The following is an 18,515-nucleotide window of genomic DNA, read 5'->3' as shown; positions in this document are numbered from 1 at the left end:
TGACTACCCAATCCTCTTAATTATAGGGCTTAATTAGTCCCTGGTAACTGATGAGCACACCCGACGTCAATTCCCCCCTACAAACGATAGCCTCCTTCTCCAGCAAGTACCAAAGACTGCTGCCATGTCCTGCCCGCCATCTGCCGAACAAGGTGGGGTATCGATCCAGGACCCTTAGTGTAAGATTCCCCGGTCCAATAAACCATTGATGTCTCTGTCACTGTCTCTGGGCTCTTTCTCTGTCTCGAGGCTGGACAACTATAAGGCTCGGAGGACTGCGGGGTATAGCCCAACACCCGGGCTGCACAGAGGACCACAAGGCCTCTTCCTCCATCCACTATGGACCAAGATCCCACACCTGTCCAGAGTGAGGCAACAGCAGATGGAGGGGCGAGGTCAGCAAGCTGCATCATGCCGACACAACGCAGAGGCATGTGAGTCAGCCCCGGGATTTCTTAAATGCCTCTGAGCCTGTCTTCTAGGAATCTACCCAGTTAATCCCCACAATAACCAAAACACAGGCAAGTCTTTCCAGTTTTTGCCTCTAAAGATCCTCTTATCCCCACCCACTTCTCCTGCTCCCCGGTCACCATCCTTTTCAGCCTTTATTCTGTATCAGCCTCTCTACTCAACTCCCAGCACCCACTCCAAGCGGCTCCCCCAGCAGCCAGAGCAACCTGGTAACAGCTAATTCATCACCTCTGCTTCTAATCCTCTGTGGCCTCCTCCCGCTGTTAAAGTAAAAGCCTTGCAGGGCCCACCCACCTGGCCCTGCCTCCCCCTGCAGCCCTAGCCACCTGCCACTCCCGGGACTCCACTCTCTCCAAAACAAACACTCTCAGGGCCTTTGCACTTGCTGGTGAAGCACTCTTTCCCCCAAGTTTTTCCATGCCTGGCTCCTCAGCTGACTCTTTAGCTTTCAGCTGAGGCTTCCTTGACCCCCATCTACTCAGCAAGCCTCCATCACCCTCAGCCTTCGCCACTACCCGTAATTATTTATCTGTGTACTGACTTGTCCATCTTCTTACCTAAAATGGAAGCTCCATAAGAGCACCAGCTTTGTCTTGTCCGACACTTTATTACCAGAGCCTGACACAGAGCTTGGTACTTAGTGAGAGCTCAAAAAATTTCTGTTGAATGAATGAATAAGTAATAAAGGAATGAATATCTCCTGGAAGAATCAATACTTTCCACATCCCCGCCCCACCCTCACCATATCAGATCCCAAACGGGCTCAGCTTTCTGGAAAGACGAAAGTAACAGCTTTCCCTTTGGTGAAATAAACCCTGCGTCCGCCCACCCCAGGCCTTCCCTTCATTCACACTCTCTTCCCTTATTAATCCTCGGCAGTCTTACTTCTGACCACCTTTCTCTCTGGAAACCACCCAGATCTCCTTGGCTCAGAAAACCGGAACTCCGCCTTGGAGTGGAGCCAAGGTCGCACGCAAACTCACACTTGAGGGTCCGGGTGGAGGGGCCCTGGCGCCCTCTGGAGTGCTCTACCTCTGGCCAAAGGCCCTGTCCTTCCGAGGAACAAAAACAGGAAGGGAGCAGAGGCCTCCAGCGGCTTGACACAGTCCCGAGAGTCTAGGGAAAGCCCTGGTGCCTGGCCAGCCTCAGACCCAAGACAGGGAGGAAAGAGCAGGTGGGCCGGGGGTCAGTCAAGGGACGTGGAATTGGGGAAGAGACACCTCCACTCCCTGCTCTGAAATCAAACAAACGTCTGGCTTCAAAACCTGATTCCAACATCTCCATTTCTGAAGGCCACATGGCTGCCATTTAATCTCTCTGAGCCTCCATTCCCACAGCTGTCAAAATAGATTTCACAATTTCTACTTTAAGGGGATTGCTGGCACTTTTCCCCCAGATGTTATGTCTGGCTGCATCCATCTACCTTTCAGTCCCACAGGATGAGCCCATTATTCTTTTTTTTTAAAATAAATTTATTTATTTTATTTATTTTATTGTTTTGGCTGTGTTGGGTCTTTGTTGCTGCGTGGTCTTTTCTCTAGTTGCGGCGAGTCAGGGCTACTCTTCGTTGCGGTGCGCGGGCTTAGCTGTCCCACGGCATGTGGGATCTTCCCGGACCAGGGCTCGAACCCATGTCCCCTGCGTTGGCAGGCGGATTCTTAACCGCTGCACCACCAAGGAAGACCCAAGCCCATTATTCTTAAAGGAAAAATTCAACCAGGTATCAGTCCTACTCAGTGACTTTTGATAAAATGTATGGATTTTTCAGACTGTTTTGAGGCTGAGCCATAAAAGCTGATTCACATTGCTTAACTTGGTTTAAAAACAGGGCCAGTCTGACTCCGGAATTCAGCATATGCACGTGCACCGCAGCCATTCAATAGGTGTTTTTCATTGAATGACTCAAACGACAAGATGGGTTGTGTCTATATTGAGCCTACTAATCAAGTCTGATCAACGAAAATCTCTTTTTTCACAATGAGTGCGTGCTGCCAGGCACTAATTCACCTTGTGCTTTGATATCGCAAACAAACACGAGGCAAGAAAACAGACTCAGACCGTAAAAAGGCTCAAGACTTTATGTTCCCTTCTGACGGAGGCCATGGGGAAAATGTACAAGTGGGATGCTAAACCTCCTTATTTCTTTTGGAGATTATCTGTCAGCCTGCACAGGACTTACGCTTTCAGAAACCAAAGGGACTTTCCAAAACAGAACAACTCCTCAGCAAAAAACAGAAAATAAAAATTAAACAACCTTCTCAACATCACTAATCATTAGGGAGATGCAAATCAAAACCACAATGAGATACTACCTCACACCTGTCAGAATGGCTATCATCAAAAAGACCACAAATAACAAATGCTGGAGAGGATGTGGAGAAAAAGGAACCCTCGTGCACTGTTGGTGGGAATGTAAATTGGTGCAGCCACTATGGAGAACAGTATGGACGTTCCTCAAAAAAATGAAAAATAGAACTACCAATATCATCCAGCAATTCCACTCCTGGGTATAGATCTGAAGAAAACAAAAACACTAATTTGGAAAGATATATGCACCCCTATGTTCACTGCAGCATTATGTACAATAACCATGATATGGAAGCAACCTAAGTTCCCATTAATAGATGAATAAAGATATTGTTTATACACACACACACACACACACACACACACAGAGAATGGATTACTCAGCCATAAAAAAGCATGAAATTTTGCCATCTGCAACAACATGGATGGACTTGGAGGATATTATGCTAAGTGAAATAAGTCAGACAGAGCAAGACAAATACTGTATGATATCACTTATATGTGGAATCTAGAAAACAAATTAACAAACATAACTAAACAGAAACAGAGTCATAGATACAGAGAACAAACAGATGCTTGCCAGAAGGGGCCAGGGGGAGAGAAATAAGTCAGGGAGATTAACAGGTACAAACTTCAAATTACAAAATAAATGAGTCACGGGTATGAAATGTACAGTGTGGGGAATATGTCAATAATTATGTAGCATCTTTGAATGGTGACAGATCATAAGTAGACTTATCATGGTAATCATTTTGAAATATACAGAAATATTGAATAGCTATGTTGTATACCAGGAACCAACCTAGTGTTGTAGGTCAATTATACTTCACAAACAAACTCTTAGAAAAAGAGATCAGATTTGTGGTTACCAGAGGCGGGGTGTAGAGGGAGGAGAAATTGGAGGAAGGTGGTCAAGAAGTACAGACTTGCAGTCAAAAGATGAGTAAGTACTACGGACCTAACGTACAAAATGATTAATATAATGAACACTGCTGTGTGTCACATATGAAAGTTGTTCGGAGAGTAAAGCCTAAGAGTTCTCATCACAAGGAAAAACACATGTTTTTTTTTCGATTTCTTTGAGTTCGTATCTATATGAGATGATGGAGGTTCACTACGTTTATTGTGGTCATCACTGCAGGACGTCTGTAAGTCAGATCATTAGGCTGTACGCCTTATGCAGTCCCGTATGTCAATTATATCTCAGTAAAACTGGAAGAGAAAAAAAGAAACGATCTTCATTCCATAGGCGGGCTGCCACCAAATTTTGCGAGAGTATTTAGCAGAAGCAGTCCTCGTTTAGTCCTGCTCTATAAATACTGAAAACAAGGAAAAACACTGCCTAAGACTGAGATTTGGCAAAGGAATGTGATGCAACCCGTCGGTTCTGTGCCACAGCGTGACGTCCCTGAAGGCTCCTGGTGATTGTGTGATTATTGAGCTTTCTGCTGTCCTATCTCAGGCTTCACGTGCAAAACATGATTTCTTGTAACTCATACACACCTGTCCACCAGTACAGCAGCATCTCAGGGCCAGAACAGACTATCCCGTTAGAGTCCCACCCAGGCATGCTTTAGCCCCCCACCTACTAAAGCAAACCCACAGAGAGGAAAACAAGAGCCAGCTATTCTCTTTGCAAAAAAGAAGTGCCCAGGCGTTTGTGTTTCTGTGGGCTTTTTTCCCCATTAGCTACATTTAACATATGGAAAAACTGAGACTTGGAGAGGTTAAGGAATTTCATCAGTTTAACACATTAAGAGGTGGAGCCAAGGGTTTTCATTTTGGGGTTTTTTTTTTTTTTTTTTTTTTTCCTTTACAGTGGATTTAAGGTAAGAAAATGGGACTAGTACGCAATTTGGCAAGTGCCCTTGGTTAGGCAGAGTGTGGGATGCCTGAACAAGAGGCAGGATAAAGGTGAGGTGCTTATAAAACAGCACGCCTGTGAAGGGCATGGGTCTAAAGTCAGAAGGTTCTGGGTCCTAGTCCCAGCTGAGTCACTAATGAGTTGTGGGATGGAGGTAAGTCATTTAACTTCTTTGGTTTTAGTTTCCTCACCCAGAGATGGAGACTCATTAATAAAAGCATGCATTACCTACTTCCTAGAGTTACTGAAGAAATCAAATGAATGTGAAAGCTGTTGGAAAATATGAAGGCACACTCAGAAGTCAGGTAACTCCTGTACTACATATATATTAATGTATGAAAATTAAGAGCCACCCAAAAAATTACATGCATCCATTCTTGCTCTAACTAAATGTATTTCCTCTTACTAATAAAAGGATCAGTTGGAATGCGAGAGATTTTTGTGACTCAGGATGAACACAGCTCTTGGAGGATGCGCACTGCTGTTTTGAAGACACGTGATCACAGCCAGGCATCTTTTGGTGCCCTAGGACAGTCACACAGGCAAATGGACCCACTCCAGTTCTGAAGGGGGTCAAGCCCTAAGCCAATTACTTCAGGTTTACCAAACACTAACAAGGTGCCTGGCGCACCCAGAATACTGAACACATCGTGAACAGGCAAAAGGAACCACCAACCCACAGGACAATAGATGTGGCCAAGTGTGAGAAATGTGATGGGGACATAAGTCACATTTAAAGTCACTCCCAGATGCTCCCTTCTACACCCTTCTGGGTTTGGGTAAGCTCTTCCTGCACTCTCACCTGAGGACAGCAGTCAAATACCTTCAACAAATCATCACCCCTCGAGGAAATCCAAACAAGAGACACCAGGACAAATCCCTCGCTGGACAAGCTAGCGCTCTTCCTCGGTGTGCCCCTGGCTGCCCCAGGTCTGCCCTGCAGATCGGAGCCCACTCTGAGGTCGGCTGTTTCTTGCTCACTCTTCCATTTTCTACCCTTTACATTCATCTGTTCTAGAATCTGAATAAATCCTTCAAACTCTGGCCAGAAAGAACATCATATGGTTGAATAACAGGATGACCAGAACAACCAAAGAAAATAGTACCTAGAAAGCTCTGCCTGGACTCACAGACCTTGTCAGAAAAGCCAGTGCAGGGGAAGGCGCTTTACAGGGCAACCCACGGGGATAGCTGACTGCCGATACACAGTACAACGGGGCGCAAACCTTAGTGTGTATCAGAACCACCCAAAGGGTGCGTGAAAACACAGAAACCCAGAATTTCTGAGTCAGTTGCTGATGCTGGTCCAGAGACCACACTTGAAAACTCTGTCATAGTTAGTGGGCAAGGGCTACTCAGTCTATCATTCTTATTGGGGCAACTTCAGATCCTGATTCATCCTCCTCCACCCCGCAAACTAAGCCTTAAGAAAACTCGTGATAGGAATTAAATAGCTAGCCCCCCTCCTCCTCCTCCCTTCTCCTTGCCCATACATACACCCATGCAGCCATGGATGGAGAGAACAATTGCCAAGCCATTCCCGACAAGTACCTCCTAGGCTGAGTCCCGTTCTCACCTGTGAACTAGATGATTTTGCAAAAGGAGTGAGTTATGCTGCAAAACAGAGGACATGGCGGTGCAGGAAGAGCACTCAGGGGTTCCCCAGGTCCCGTTCCCTGAGCTGGTGCAAGGTCCCTCAATCCTCAGTGATGGAGCATGCCAGTGGGACGGTGCCAGGGAAACGTTGTGACCTGGTTTTCTCCTCACTCATTTATCCTGATGCTCTGCCACAATGCACTGTGATTTCCCGCCGAGAAGTCACTTCATGTCACTAACTGCCACCTCACCAGCCTCACCAACAGCTCAGTGCAAAAGAAAGCAGCGAGTGGCCCTAAACATACTGTGTCTTGGGGGGTGGCACGGCCAATTCCCTCCAGACCGGGATCAGAGGGTTTCTGCCCTGGAAGGGACCATTAGAAACATTTCTTTTCTTCCCAAAGTTGATTATGTTATATAATACACTATTGCACTAACAGCGCGAGTTACTGCTACAATAATATTGTTTTGTGTTAGGGAGGGTTAACGGAAGTTCCTACAGAAAGCAGTGTTGTGAATAATGTAAATACTCAGTGATAAGAGCCCATCCTACAACTCTCATCTTCTATGGTTCAAATGGGAAAATCTGGCCAATATTCACCACACTTCAGCTTGGACTTTTCTGACTCTGGGACAGGAGAGGTTACATACATTTGGGGCTGCAGCTGTGGGCCTAAAAACCAACTTCAGGCTAAATAAGGGAAAAGAATGAAGAGTGATTCATTCACAACATTTTGGTAAATATACATAGCACATGTGTTTGCAAATACCTGGCCTTTAAGATGATTTTCTGCACACAAATAGGCATATTTGGTGGAACGAATGTGACTTTGCCTCCCAAGAAAAAAAGAAATCCAAGTAGCTCTTTCATAGATGCAAAACTGCAGTAGTTCCCAGGCTCTGAGTGCCTGATCTGGTGTGAACCCCATGAAGTCTTGTAAGCCAAACTATATTCTCCAAAGCAGTAACACCAACACGATCTCCACTTACCCCAAAGTTAGGAACTGATCTCAGATATACCATGTTCAAGATACAGAGCTCAAGCCCAGATAGCTGTATTCAGAAAATTCTGGAGCAGAAGAAGAGCTCAGCCACTCAGAATACTGCACAATACTGGCTGGGGCCTCAAGAACACTGATTTAAAAATCTTGCCCTCTCCCTACCCCCCCAAAAATCCACTCATTTGCATGCACGAATGAGGCCACGCAAGAGCTGCCTTCACACCCAGCACCGCTGGTGGTTCTTGTCCTCACCTGTTTTCCAGGAGCGTCATGCACACCACCTCTCGCACCCCAGGGTTGTTGGCCTTCTCCACTGAACAGCCCTGCAAGTTCCAGGTGGCCAGCCTCAGCACGGGCCGCCCGTCCCTTGTGCCTCCGAAGGCCTCCACCGAAGGCCGAGTGGAGATGATCTGTGTAGGCCCCCCTGGGGGCAGGTCCAGGTCCTCACTCTGCAAGCTCAGCGAGGTGGGGCTGGGGTGAGGCTTGGCGGTGAAGGTCAGGCCCCCGTTGGTGTGGGTGGACGGGGGCCTGGACCTCTCGGCAAACACCTGGTGCCGTATCCTGTCCAGGAAGGCGGCATTGACCCCGCCCATCCTCACCAGGTCCTCGACGCTCCGGAAGGGCCCGTGCTCGCGGCGGTAGTCCACGATGCTGACGGCCATCTTCTCCGTGAGGCCGCGCACGCTCATGAGCTGAGCCGGGGTGGCCGTGTTGATGTTGACGCGCGGGGTGAGGGGCACGGCGGTGGCCAGGTGGTGAGGCTGTTGCTCCGCCAGCAGGTCCCGCCTCAGGGAGCTGGGAGAGTGCTGCGCCGAGCTGCCCTTGCTGCTCACGCAGATCTCAAACTTGACCTGCTCCAGCTTGGTGGCACCCACGCCACTGACCAGGGCCAGGTCCTCCACCTTCTTGAAGCCACCGATGTACTCGCGGTACTCCACGATGCTGCGTGCCACCGCACGTGTCACCCCAGGCAGGGTCATCAGCTCCTCCTCCGTGGCCGTGTTGATGTTGAGCCGCTCCTGATTCACCAGGATGTTGCTGAAGTTGCAGGCCGCGCTGAACTTGCGGCTGTGGGACAGGTCCGAGGGGTCCCGGGGGATGGAGCGGTGGCAGCCCAGGGTGCTCCCCATGGCCGGCCAGGATCAAGGGGCCAGGAAGGCCTCACCACCACAGAAGAACTCTCTGGCTAGGGAGGAAGCGCAGCTCACAGGCACAGAAGGGAAGGTGCAGGATTCAGGGCATGAAATGGTTACCACAGACAAACACTAAATAGCCATGCCCAGCGTGTCCAAACCACCTTTCACTTGGCCACCTGGAAAACAAATTAATAAACATACAAATCGATCGAATCAGTTAATCAGTTTGCATTAGCACTCCCTACCTAGAGCTGGAGTTCTTAGCCACGAGTCCAGGGCTGATGCCTGTCTGTGAACCTCTGAAAACACACATACAAGAGGGCTGGTCCATGAGGATTTCTGGTGAGGTCCAATTTTTATCACACTGGGGTCCAAAAACGCTATAAGCCGCTTCTCTTGGAAAGGGACCTATCCCCATCAGCCTACACCTCTCGTCCCTGCCTCTCTCAACTCTCCCAGAACTGGGGCCATCTCCCCCTGCTTCGGTAGCCCCCATCTGGCACTCAGCGCCACCAGCAACTTTGGAATTCCGTCCTCACTAGTGCGGGCACGGAGAAGGGGTTTATCGCCCCCTACCAGACCCGCCGCCGTTCCGGCGCCCCACCTCTCAGCCGCTCCTCCACGGCTTCCTCCTTCCACCTGCGGCTCCGAGGCCTGAGCCCAGGCCAGGACAGCGCTGGCCCGCTGCCTCCTGAGCCAGGGCCCGCGCGGGTGCGGGTCAGGGGCGGGCCGCGGGATCCCTCCCACGCCGCCTCGGGCCGCGCGTCCCAGCTCTTTCTGCTGGAGAAACTCTCAAGAGTCTCTCTCCCAGAACCGGCAGGAGCTGCAGGGCTTTACGGAGGCGGCAGCGGCGGTGAAATCCGGCCGCCGCAGCTGCACCAAGTCTTGCGGCTGCACCAGGTCTTGCGGCTGCACCAGGACTTGCTGCGTTGCCGCAGCTGCGTTGATCCAGACAAAAAGTCCTGCCCCCGACTCGAACGCGGGATCCGCAAGAACCGCGTCCACTCCCCAGCACCAGAGACACCGCTGCCGTTCGCCGTCCGTGTCAAAACCAAAGTCCCGGCCGCAACGCCCGCGCCTCCGCTGGCACCACGGCCACGCCTCCTCCAGAGCGCCAACTCCTCCCCCGGACTCCGGGGCACGTGGGGGCGGGGCCCGAGCGCTAGGCCCGGACCTGGGAGCTCCAAACTCGAGAGCGCGCGGGCGGGGCCGGGACGCGAGGTGGAGGAATGCGGGGCCCTGGAGTGTGAGAGGCGGGGCTATGCTGGGAGAGGGCTGGCCTGAGCGCGTGGGGGTGGTGATGGCACGGGGCGTGCGGAGGCAGGGCCCTGCCGGGAGGAGGCGGCCCCGGGGGCGCAGAGGCGGGATTTAGAGACTGAAGAGGCGGCGCCGACGCCAGAGGAGCCGCGGCGGGTCAACGCGAGGCTGTGTTCGGGTCCTCTGCTCCTGAGCCCGGGTTGCTACCGGGGACCGAGAGCTGGTTGTGCGGGATGGAGGCTTTTTAGCCTCTCCCGGGGCGAGACCTGCCCGACTGCTTTTCGGTGGGCTGCACCCAGGGGCGCGGCAGAAGCTACCGGGCCGCCAGCCCGAGTTTAGTCCGTCTTTGGGGCGTGGGGACAGGGCGAGGGCACTCCCAGTGGGGGAGGCACCCCTGCGGGTCAGGGGCCTCGCCTCAGTTCTATCTGAGAACGTTCGAGAGAGGACTGAATGGGATCTTTTTAACTTCTGCCCCCCACTTTCGGCGTCCTCGTTTCTGCCTGTGGAGTATTACCTTTGCCCTGCTTGCTGAGAGAGGTCCTCAAACAGCCCTAGCAACTCTGTGCTACTAGGAGAGGGCGCGCACCACGGATTAGAGGTGTGTTCACATAGGTCACATAGCGTCGCTCGTTTGCACGTTTAGTGCACTGAGTAAATATGGATATTTTCTATAAGTATTAAATCTAGTTATTGAGGAGGAAGAACGTGTTAGTTGGAAATGGAGGCTGCTTCCCAAAATTCAGAAGAGTTTTTGGATCATACCACTAAATGGTAATTTAGTTAAAGATTAAAGAGCCTGCTGCATTACAGTGGATACACGGAGCTAGAGTACTCGATTAAACAAACGGTGTGGTGATACCGTTGAATACTTTGATCCTGGGTATTCAGTGACCTCTGAAGTTTCATCCCCAACCAGTGTGACCGGTGCTTCAGCTTTAAATTTCCCAGGCTAGGTCAACAAAAACCAATTCTCAGGGAACGCAGAGGAACTTCAGATGTGAAATGAGAGCCAGCCAAGGCTTGGCAAAATGCTATCGCCTTTCTGACTGTGTATACTGGTCAGGACTCTTAATGGCAAGTGACAGAAATCCAAGTCAAACTAGCTTAGACATAAAAGCTAAAGGATTTCCGGGTTCTTGTGTAGAAAAGTTAAGGAATAGATCTTACCTATGTCACACGTGACTGCATCCAGCTCAAATGATGTCATCAGGACCTGGTCTGACCCCCTCTACCTCCTCTCCTTTCTCCCCAACCCTAGCACTAGGCTACATTATGCCACTCCTTTCCTCCAGTAATCCTGTTGTGATAAGGGGGAAAAAAATTGTTTAACAGAAAAATAAGTTACATTGTATGAGAATTACATCTCAATAAAGCTGTTAAAAATTAAAAAAAAAAAAATCTTTAGAGGAGGAAGAAATCTTTGTTGATCAGAATGCCTTAATGGGCCTTTGTGGCTATGGACGGACAGCCTGGGGGCATTGCTAGTTGGGCTGGAACATATTTTATTATTTAATCCAGAACACTTTGGAGGATAAGATGGGAACTATTAACTTCACTGGCACAACAGGCATAATCTGGTTTTGTTTCCTAGAAACATAAGCATATGTTCCCCATTTTAGAAATGAAGCCAAAAGCTAAACTGCTGTGCATTAAAACAAACAAAAACCACAACAGGATGGCTAAATTTAAAATGACTGACCATACCAAATGCTGGTGAGGATGTGGAGAAACTGACACTCTCATACATTGCTGGTGGGAGTGTGAGAAGATACAACGATTTTGGAAATCAGTTTGGCAGTTTCTTAAAAAGCTCAACATACATCTAGCACACAAGCCAACGATTCCATTCCTGGGTATTTACCAAAGAGAAATGAAAGCATAAAACCCAAAGTCTTGTACACGAATTTTAATAGGAAATTTGGTATATAGCCAAAACCCAGAAACAACCCAAATCCACCAGTAGAGAATGGATAAACAAGTTGGGGTATATCCATACAATGGAATACTACTCAGCAATAAAGACAAACTGTTAATACCCACAATATTGAAGAATCTCAAAACCATACTGAATGAAAGAAGCCATGCAAAAAAAGAGAACATATTGTATGATTCCAGGGAAAATACAAGCTAACCTATAGAGAGAGAAAGCAGATCAGCACTTGCTTGGGGATATGATAGAGGAATGGATTAAAAAAGGACACAAGGAAACTTTGGGGGGTGATAGAAATGTTTGAGGGGTCATGGTTTCACGGGAGTATGTATGTCAAAACTGATAGAATTGTACTCTTTTAAGATGTGCAGTTTAGTATACTTCAGTTAGACCTCAATAAAGACTGGGGGGAAATCTTCAAAAAATAAAAAGGAGTGCTCTTTGAACACAAGAAAAAAAAAAAAAAACAAGACGGTAATTTTAGGGAGGATGGATATGTGACCTGGGATGGAGAGGAGGAAGCTGAAGGGGAACAAAGGGGTCCAAGAAGGTGAGTCTGGAGCTAACAGAAGAGACCAGTGAACACTCCCCAGTTAGGATTGGGGACCCAGAAGGCAGGTGTCATGAGAGAGAATACATTGTCTTTGTTTTAAGCTTATAAATACTGAAGTGGTTGTCTCACAGCAATATGTATCATATAGATGTGATCCTCAGGCCTTGTTTTCCCAGCAAGAAAAGCCAATGCCACAGCTCCAAATGTTGTCCCCTTTACAATTCATTGACCTTTGTCTCATTCTTAGGATGGTTTCACCAGACTTTGGTTTCCCCCAAGAAAAGTGGTTTTTATTTTTTTTTCAGTTGCTTCATGAGAGAATTTTGGCAAGGGCCTTCCTCTGGCCAAGTGATCGATGAGTGTCTTGGGACAGCTGTAGCAATAAAGCAGGGTAGTTTTTTTAAATGATTGTATTTAAACATAATAAATTAACACACATGTTTTTTGATTGCGTTTATTTCTACCGAGCCATTTCCCCTCCCCAACAAACACGGAAGACAAGATGGAGAAGAGCAGGGACGAGGAGAAATGCAGGGGGGCGGGGGGGTAACAGTCTAGCCTCAGAAGTTCACCCAGGTGCGCGGGAGGGGCCGGCCTGCGGCTCCAGCCAGGGTCCTCTCCTCTTGTCTCCCTAGTGGCCCTATGGCAGTCCTTTGAGCTGCCAGTTAACTTGGAGACTATGCTTTCGAAGGCCATGGAGGTGCCGGATATCCTCTTATTTGAACCCCATGAGCGAAGGCCAGGCAGGTTGCACACCTCCACCTTCCACTGCACAAAGTCCTCTCGAGGATGGGCCGTGTGCCCACAGCAGCTCAACTCCCACCCGCAGCTGTTTTCTTGCAGTATCTGACCCATCTCCCACACCATCTCATTAGGCTCCGTGGATCTCATGATCTTCAGACTCCACGTAAAGTGCAGGGAGCACGCTTGACCTCCCAATGTGCTTTCTTGTTTATATCACTGCCTGGACTACCTGAGGTTCCCTCTGCTTTCAGCTTCAGGCCGGTTCTTTCTGGCTGACCTGAAACACAGGTGCAGATGCAGGTGAAGGACCTTCACTTTCCCACTGGCCCCTGGCTGCTGCACTTTCAGGCAAACTCTGGTGGCCAGGCACCTGTCTGGGCTGCCCAGTGTGGAGGGAGTTTTCTTTTGCAGGATACCCCCTGGGGAGGTTGGTTGCATCTGGGGTGTACTCCACCACTGCTGCTGGTGGTATGTTGGTGCAGGGGGAGACCACAGGGCCAGGCCGGGGGCTGTGCTGGGGTGGTCTTCTCCATCCAGGTAGGGGATTGGCAGGCACTTTGGCTGTGCTGCTGGACTTCCGTCCTAACTCCTGATCCCCCTCAGGCCACTGATTTTCTGTGCTGCTGCTCTGACTGCTCTCAGAGTAAGAATTAAAGGTGGGAATGGCAAGCTCGCTGAAACTCTGCTGCTTTGGATTAGCTGTACTTTGCAGGATGGGTAAGAAGGGCAGCTGTTGGTCAGATTAGCCAAAGGAGCGGGCTTCAGGGTAATGATGTAGCCCCCCAGTTCAGATCTTTTGTAAGCCAGGAGCACATAGGTGACCATCACTTCAGTTCTTCATACTTCTGGCCCATCTACAAGTCGTGGATCCCTTCCCATGTGTAGCCCATGGACACCATCAACTGAGTCTGCCCAGGATCCTTGTAGTCAGGTAGTAGCTCTGTGTAAGGCATTAGTTCCTCCTCATGGCTCATGTTCATCCATGAATCGTTTATGATTTCATCTAAAGGGCTTCCCTTGATGGGGTTGAAGATGATGAGTTTCTTGAGCAGGTTTTCATATTTCATATGAAATATCCCATAGAAGGGAATACTGTGTGTTCTGCTCAGTACCCACTCCCACAATAAAGAAAAAAGTGAGAAAAAGAAAAAAGAAAAAGAAAATAAAGAAATATAAGAAAACAGAAAAATTTAAAAGAAAAACATTTTAAATTAGAAAAATGAAAATGAAAAAATAAAGAAAAAATGAGAAAAAGAGAAAAGGAAAGAATGGGGGGTGGGTGTGGAGGGGGAGAAAAGGTAGTAAGCAAAATAGACAAAGAGCCAAAGAGGAAAAGATTTAACTTTGGTGAAAACCCCTCAGATGACTGAAAGCTAGCTTCCTGGGCTAGACAGACCAAAAATCTAGGCCCAGCCAGGGACCCAGGTGCCTGGAATTCCATAACAATGGCTCCTTATGAGGTCATAGCAAGAAATGTACCTATCACAGCTGGGGATAATATACACTGATTTTTCTCTTTTTTGACTCAAAAATCCTTTACTGTTAAAAAAAAAAAAAAAGAAGCTTTTTGTTTATGTGGATTATAGCAATTGATATCTAACTTATTTGCAATTAAAAACTGTAGGATGCTTCAGTGGCCTTTTCATTTCTAGTTTTAAAAGTTATAATAATTTTTGACTTTTAAAAAGCTCATAATGTCTACACTTAAACTACTCAATTCTTTTTTTCTTTAACCTCTGAATGATTGGTCTCAAATGATGCCATAAGTTAACTGACATCATGATACTATACAGAAATGTTCCTTTGCATAAAATGATGCAATGTTTTTGTCTGGCTTTTGTATTACGGTGACGCTGGTCTCATAGAATGAGTTCAGGAAGTATTCCTTCTGCTTCTATATTCTCTAAGAACTTGTAGAGAATTGGTATCATTTCTTCCTTATGTGTTTGGTAGAATTCACCAGTGAACTCATCTGGGCCTGGTACTTTCTGTTTTGGAAGGGTATTAATACTGATTCAATTTCTTTAATAGATACAGACCTATTTGGATTGTCTATTGAGGAAGGCTTTTTTTGTTTTTCAAAATGAAGTTTTTAAAGCAGATTAATCAAAACATTTCTATGACAATAGAGTAAATAGAAAGGATTGTAAAAAACTTTCCCCATTTACAATCCATCTGTCTGTTTGTAGATGTGCCAGCTTATGTGCCAAGGGGTCACTGTCTGCTGTTAGAAATAGAAGAACCTATTTTTCTGATGAGATACATGGATGTTGAGAAGAAGCAGCTCCCAATCATTCTTATGTGCAAGTCTGCATCTGCTTTGGTATTACTAAATGGCTTCACATCAGCGCCCACAACAGAGCTCAAAAGCAGTTAAAAACAGGCACCTCAATTCACAACTTCCAGGGAACCCAGAAGTGTTATTTCTCCTTCCTTCAGTGGACTTGGCCTTATTCCAGGGAAGTGGATTGAAAGGCAGGAATGAAATTTTGGCAGTACCATTTCGGGTTTCTTTGTATCAAATTCCTCCTTTAAAAGCTCATAGTCTGGTTTCCCTGGTGGCACAGTGGTTAAGAATACACCTGCCAATGCAGGGGACACGGGTTCGAGCCCTGGTCCCGGAAGATCCCACATGCCGCAGAGCAACTAAGCCCGTGCGCCACAACTACTGAGCCTGCGCTCTAGGGCCGGCGAGCCACAACTACTGAGCCCGCGTGCCACAACTACTGAAGCCCACGCACCACAACTACTGAAGCCCACGCGCCTAGAGCCCGTGCTCTGCCACAAAAGAAGCCACCGCAATGAGAAGCCCGCGCACCTCAACCAAGAGTAGCCCCCGCTCGCCGCAACTAGAGAAAGCCCGTGTGCAGCAATGAAGACCCAACGCAGCCAAAAAAAAAAAAAGACATTGTTCAAAAAAAAAAAAAGCTCATAGTCTATTGACTGATAAATTGTTTCATTTCATGGCTGACAGTTGAAGGCTTTTGTCATTTCCCCCGACATCTGGCATTTTATTTCTTATGGAGCATTTGGCTGGAGATTATTCTAGCAAAGTCCCAACAGAACGAGGTGGCTTCATTTACAGTACCAAAATGGAGAACATTTACCGTCAGAGGTACTATGTTTCTTCTGATGGTAATGCCCAGAGTTGTTATTATTACAGAAAATAATATTCATTAATTTTTAAAGGCGATATGGTTATCACTTAGGAACTCTAGCTCCCATTTGCTTTATTCATTTCCTCTTAAAAGCAACACCTGCAGTTAGTTTCAGACTTCCGCTTCTTCACAGAACAGTTTATTCTTTATTGTTTATTAAATTGGAGGGTTTCTGGAACCTTCTTCTTGGTAGAGCCTAGTACTTTGATTTCTGGGTGCCTAATTAGGAGGCTTCGCTTAGCACAGGATGCTCCAGAGGCAGAAGAGGGAATCAGGCAAGCCCTTGGACCCTGAACTTCTGGGAGCGGGGAAGGAGGCTCCTTCAGCCAGCCCCTGGGCCGGAGGCGGAAGTGCTGATGGCTGGAGCTGGGGGGCTCTCATCCGTACACAAGCAGCAGGTGGACCTCCCCTGCTCTGACTCCCGCTTCAGGCTCACCTGGCAGCATCGTCCCCATCGTCCACACCCTGCCAAGTTCAACCTCATGGCGCACTTTTCCGGTTCTCGCCTTCTCTCCCCTTTCACCATTGCCACTGATGTTCTTTCTTAGCCACATTTCTCCCAAGTATTGGAAAAGTAAGCCCTGATCATCTCTCCCCTGATCTCCTAGCCCTACTTCCAGGAATGACTCCCTTAAGAAATGACCCTGAAGGACTTAAAGAGCATCTCCCAAAATGTAATCCAATGGTGGTGAGGAATAGACATTTAGGAGGCCCCAGCCACAGCACTAACTACGATTGAACCCCTCAGTAGGGAATCTTTGCCTTTTCATTACTCTGACCGTCACTTTGTGTCGAGGGGAAATTCTCCGTTCAGGGCCACTGTGACCATAACACGTTCTCAGATTTGTTCATCTCTTTCCATGGAGAAAACGGTGATCTCGGGCTCAGAATCTTCACAGGCACCGGTATTAAGCTAAAATGTAATTATATTATTTTCCATTTGGGGGTTTATGTTTTTTGGGTATCTTCTATTTATGGCCAAAGATACAGCTGTTCCATATACAGTCATACATCCCCAGGCCCAGATGGTGCTCAGATATGGCAATAATCCCTGAATGTATTCAAGAAAGGCTGCAGTATAAAAACCATGTTTTACAGGCAGTGGTTCTTAACCATGGCAGCACATGGAACCCCAAGGGCACTTGCTGAAATCCCAATGCCCAGGCCCCTCTCCCCGAGACCAATCCCATTAGAAACTCTGGGGGTGGGACCTAAACAGTGTATGTGTTAAACCTCCAGATGACTCCGGTGCATGGCTTGGGAACCAGTGCTTTAAGCCAGTCTTAGACTGGAGTATGAACGAGATTGAACATTTTTTCCACACCAAAGTGACAGGATCAGCATCCGAAACATGAATACCTATTTTAATGGCCAAGGTCAACCACAGTCTTAAAATCTCAGTCCAAGGAATTATAAAATTTTAGAGCTGCAGGTGATCTGAGGGCACCAAGTCTAGATCCTCATTTTATTTTTGAGGCCTAGAAAGGCCAAGAAACTTGCTGGGAATCACCCCCTAGGATCCAGGGGCAGGGCTCCTTCCCTAGCATCATGCTGCCTCTCTGGTGGATGTAATTGCCTCAACTGCAAGTTGAGCTGGAAGAAACTACAATCTTTTCGAGGAATAAGCTAAAGACACAAAAACTTGGAAGTTTGGCTTCTAGAAAGTGGGTAGGAAAGATGTTGTAGGGAGCCTAAGAGGCACCATGGACATTCCTCAAGGCATGCTCCATAGTTGGAAAGTACTAGATCAGAGAAATTGAAATGTTTCATCATGGCAGGACTTCTCATAGCCTTCAATTTACTAACAGGCACAGGGAATCTCCAGAAGGAAACAGTACAGGCGGTGCTTGTTTGACATTTTATGTGAAAGATTTCACAGGACCAGCCTTTCTTGGGGAAATACTAGGTGGATACAGTTTCCTATAGCTCTGGCCAGCTCTTGATCCCTCTTAACCTGCTTTATTTTTCTTAATAGCATTTATCACTTGTAGATTTGTTCATTGCCTGTCTCTTCCTAGCTAAAATATAAGCTCCTTGAGGGGAGGGAGTTGGACTTCACTGCTGTATCCCAAGCACCTCCAACAGCGCCTAGGCTTTAATAAATATTTATGAAAGGGGCTGAATGGATAGTCTCTTAACACACAAGTAACCATGAGTAGTTATCTAGTAGACTCCACCTTTTCATGATGGTAAGTCTCTTACCACAGTGTTAGGCTGTATTTGGGAGTCCATATAATGCAGGGAGTCTCACAGAGCCAAATAGCCCTGGTGACGCTTAGGCTAATGTCCAGGCTCTGACACTAGTGAGCTCAGTGGCCCTGGGTAAGTCAATGGACTTCTTTGAGCCCCATTTCCCTCATACAGTAAAATGAGTGGACTGGGCTGGACAATCTCTAAACCTCCTTCTCAGTTATTGTATGACAAGTGTTTAAATTAAAATAACGGATATAATTGGGGGGTTTTCTATTTCTCCTTGCAGTTCTATCAGTTTTTGCTTC

The 18,515-nt window shown here is 47.6% G+C and overlaps 1 protein-coding gene across 1 annotated transcript in view; it reads right to left on the bottom strand.

Annotated features, from left to right (window-relative positions):
- EEPD1 (endonuclease/exonuclease/phosphatase family domain containing 1) overlaps window positions 1-9,461 on the bottom strand; it is a 115,292-nt gene extending 105,831 nt beyond the window's left edge. Inside the window, exons 1-2 of the mRNA XM_068549297.1 lie at window positions 8,980-9,461; window positions 7,492-8,551 (exon numbers count right to left, since the gene is read on the bottom strand). Coding sequence (XP_068405398.1) covers window positions 7,492-8,369 — 878 coding nt within the window. The 5' untranslated portion in view covers window positions 8,370-8,551; window positions 8,980-9,461. The remainder of the gene's footprint in view (window positions 1-7,491; window positions 8,552-8,979) is intronic.
- Between the last annotated feature and the right edge of the window lie 9,054 nt (window positions 9,462-18,515).

Source organism: Eschrichtius robustus, chromosome 8 (genome assembly GCF_028021215.1).
Source record: "Eschrichtius robustus isolate mEscRob2 chromosome 8, mEscRob2.pri, whole genome shotgun sequence".
In the NCBI taxonomy this organism is placed as follows: Eukaryota; Metazoa; Chordata; class Mammalia; order Artiodactyla; family Eschrichtiidae; genus Eschrichtius; species Eschrichtius robustus.
This window is presented reverse-complemented; position numbering and strand designations above follow the sequence as displayed.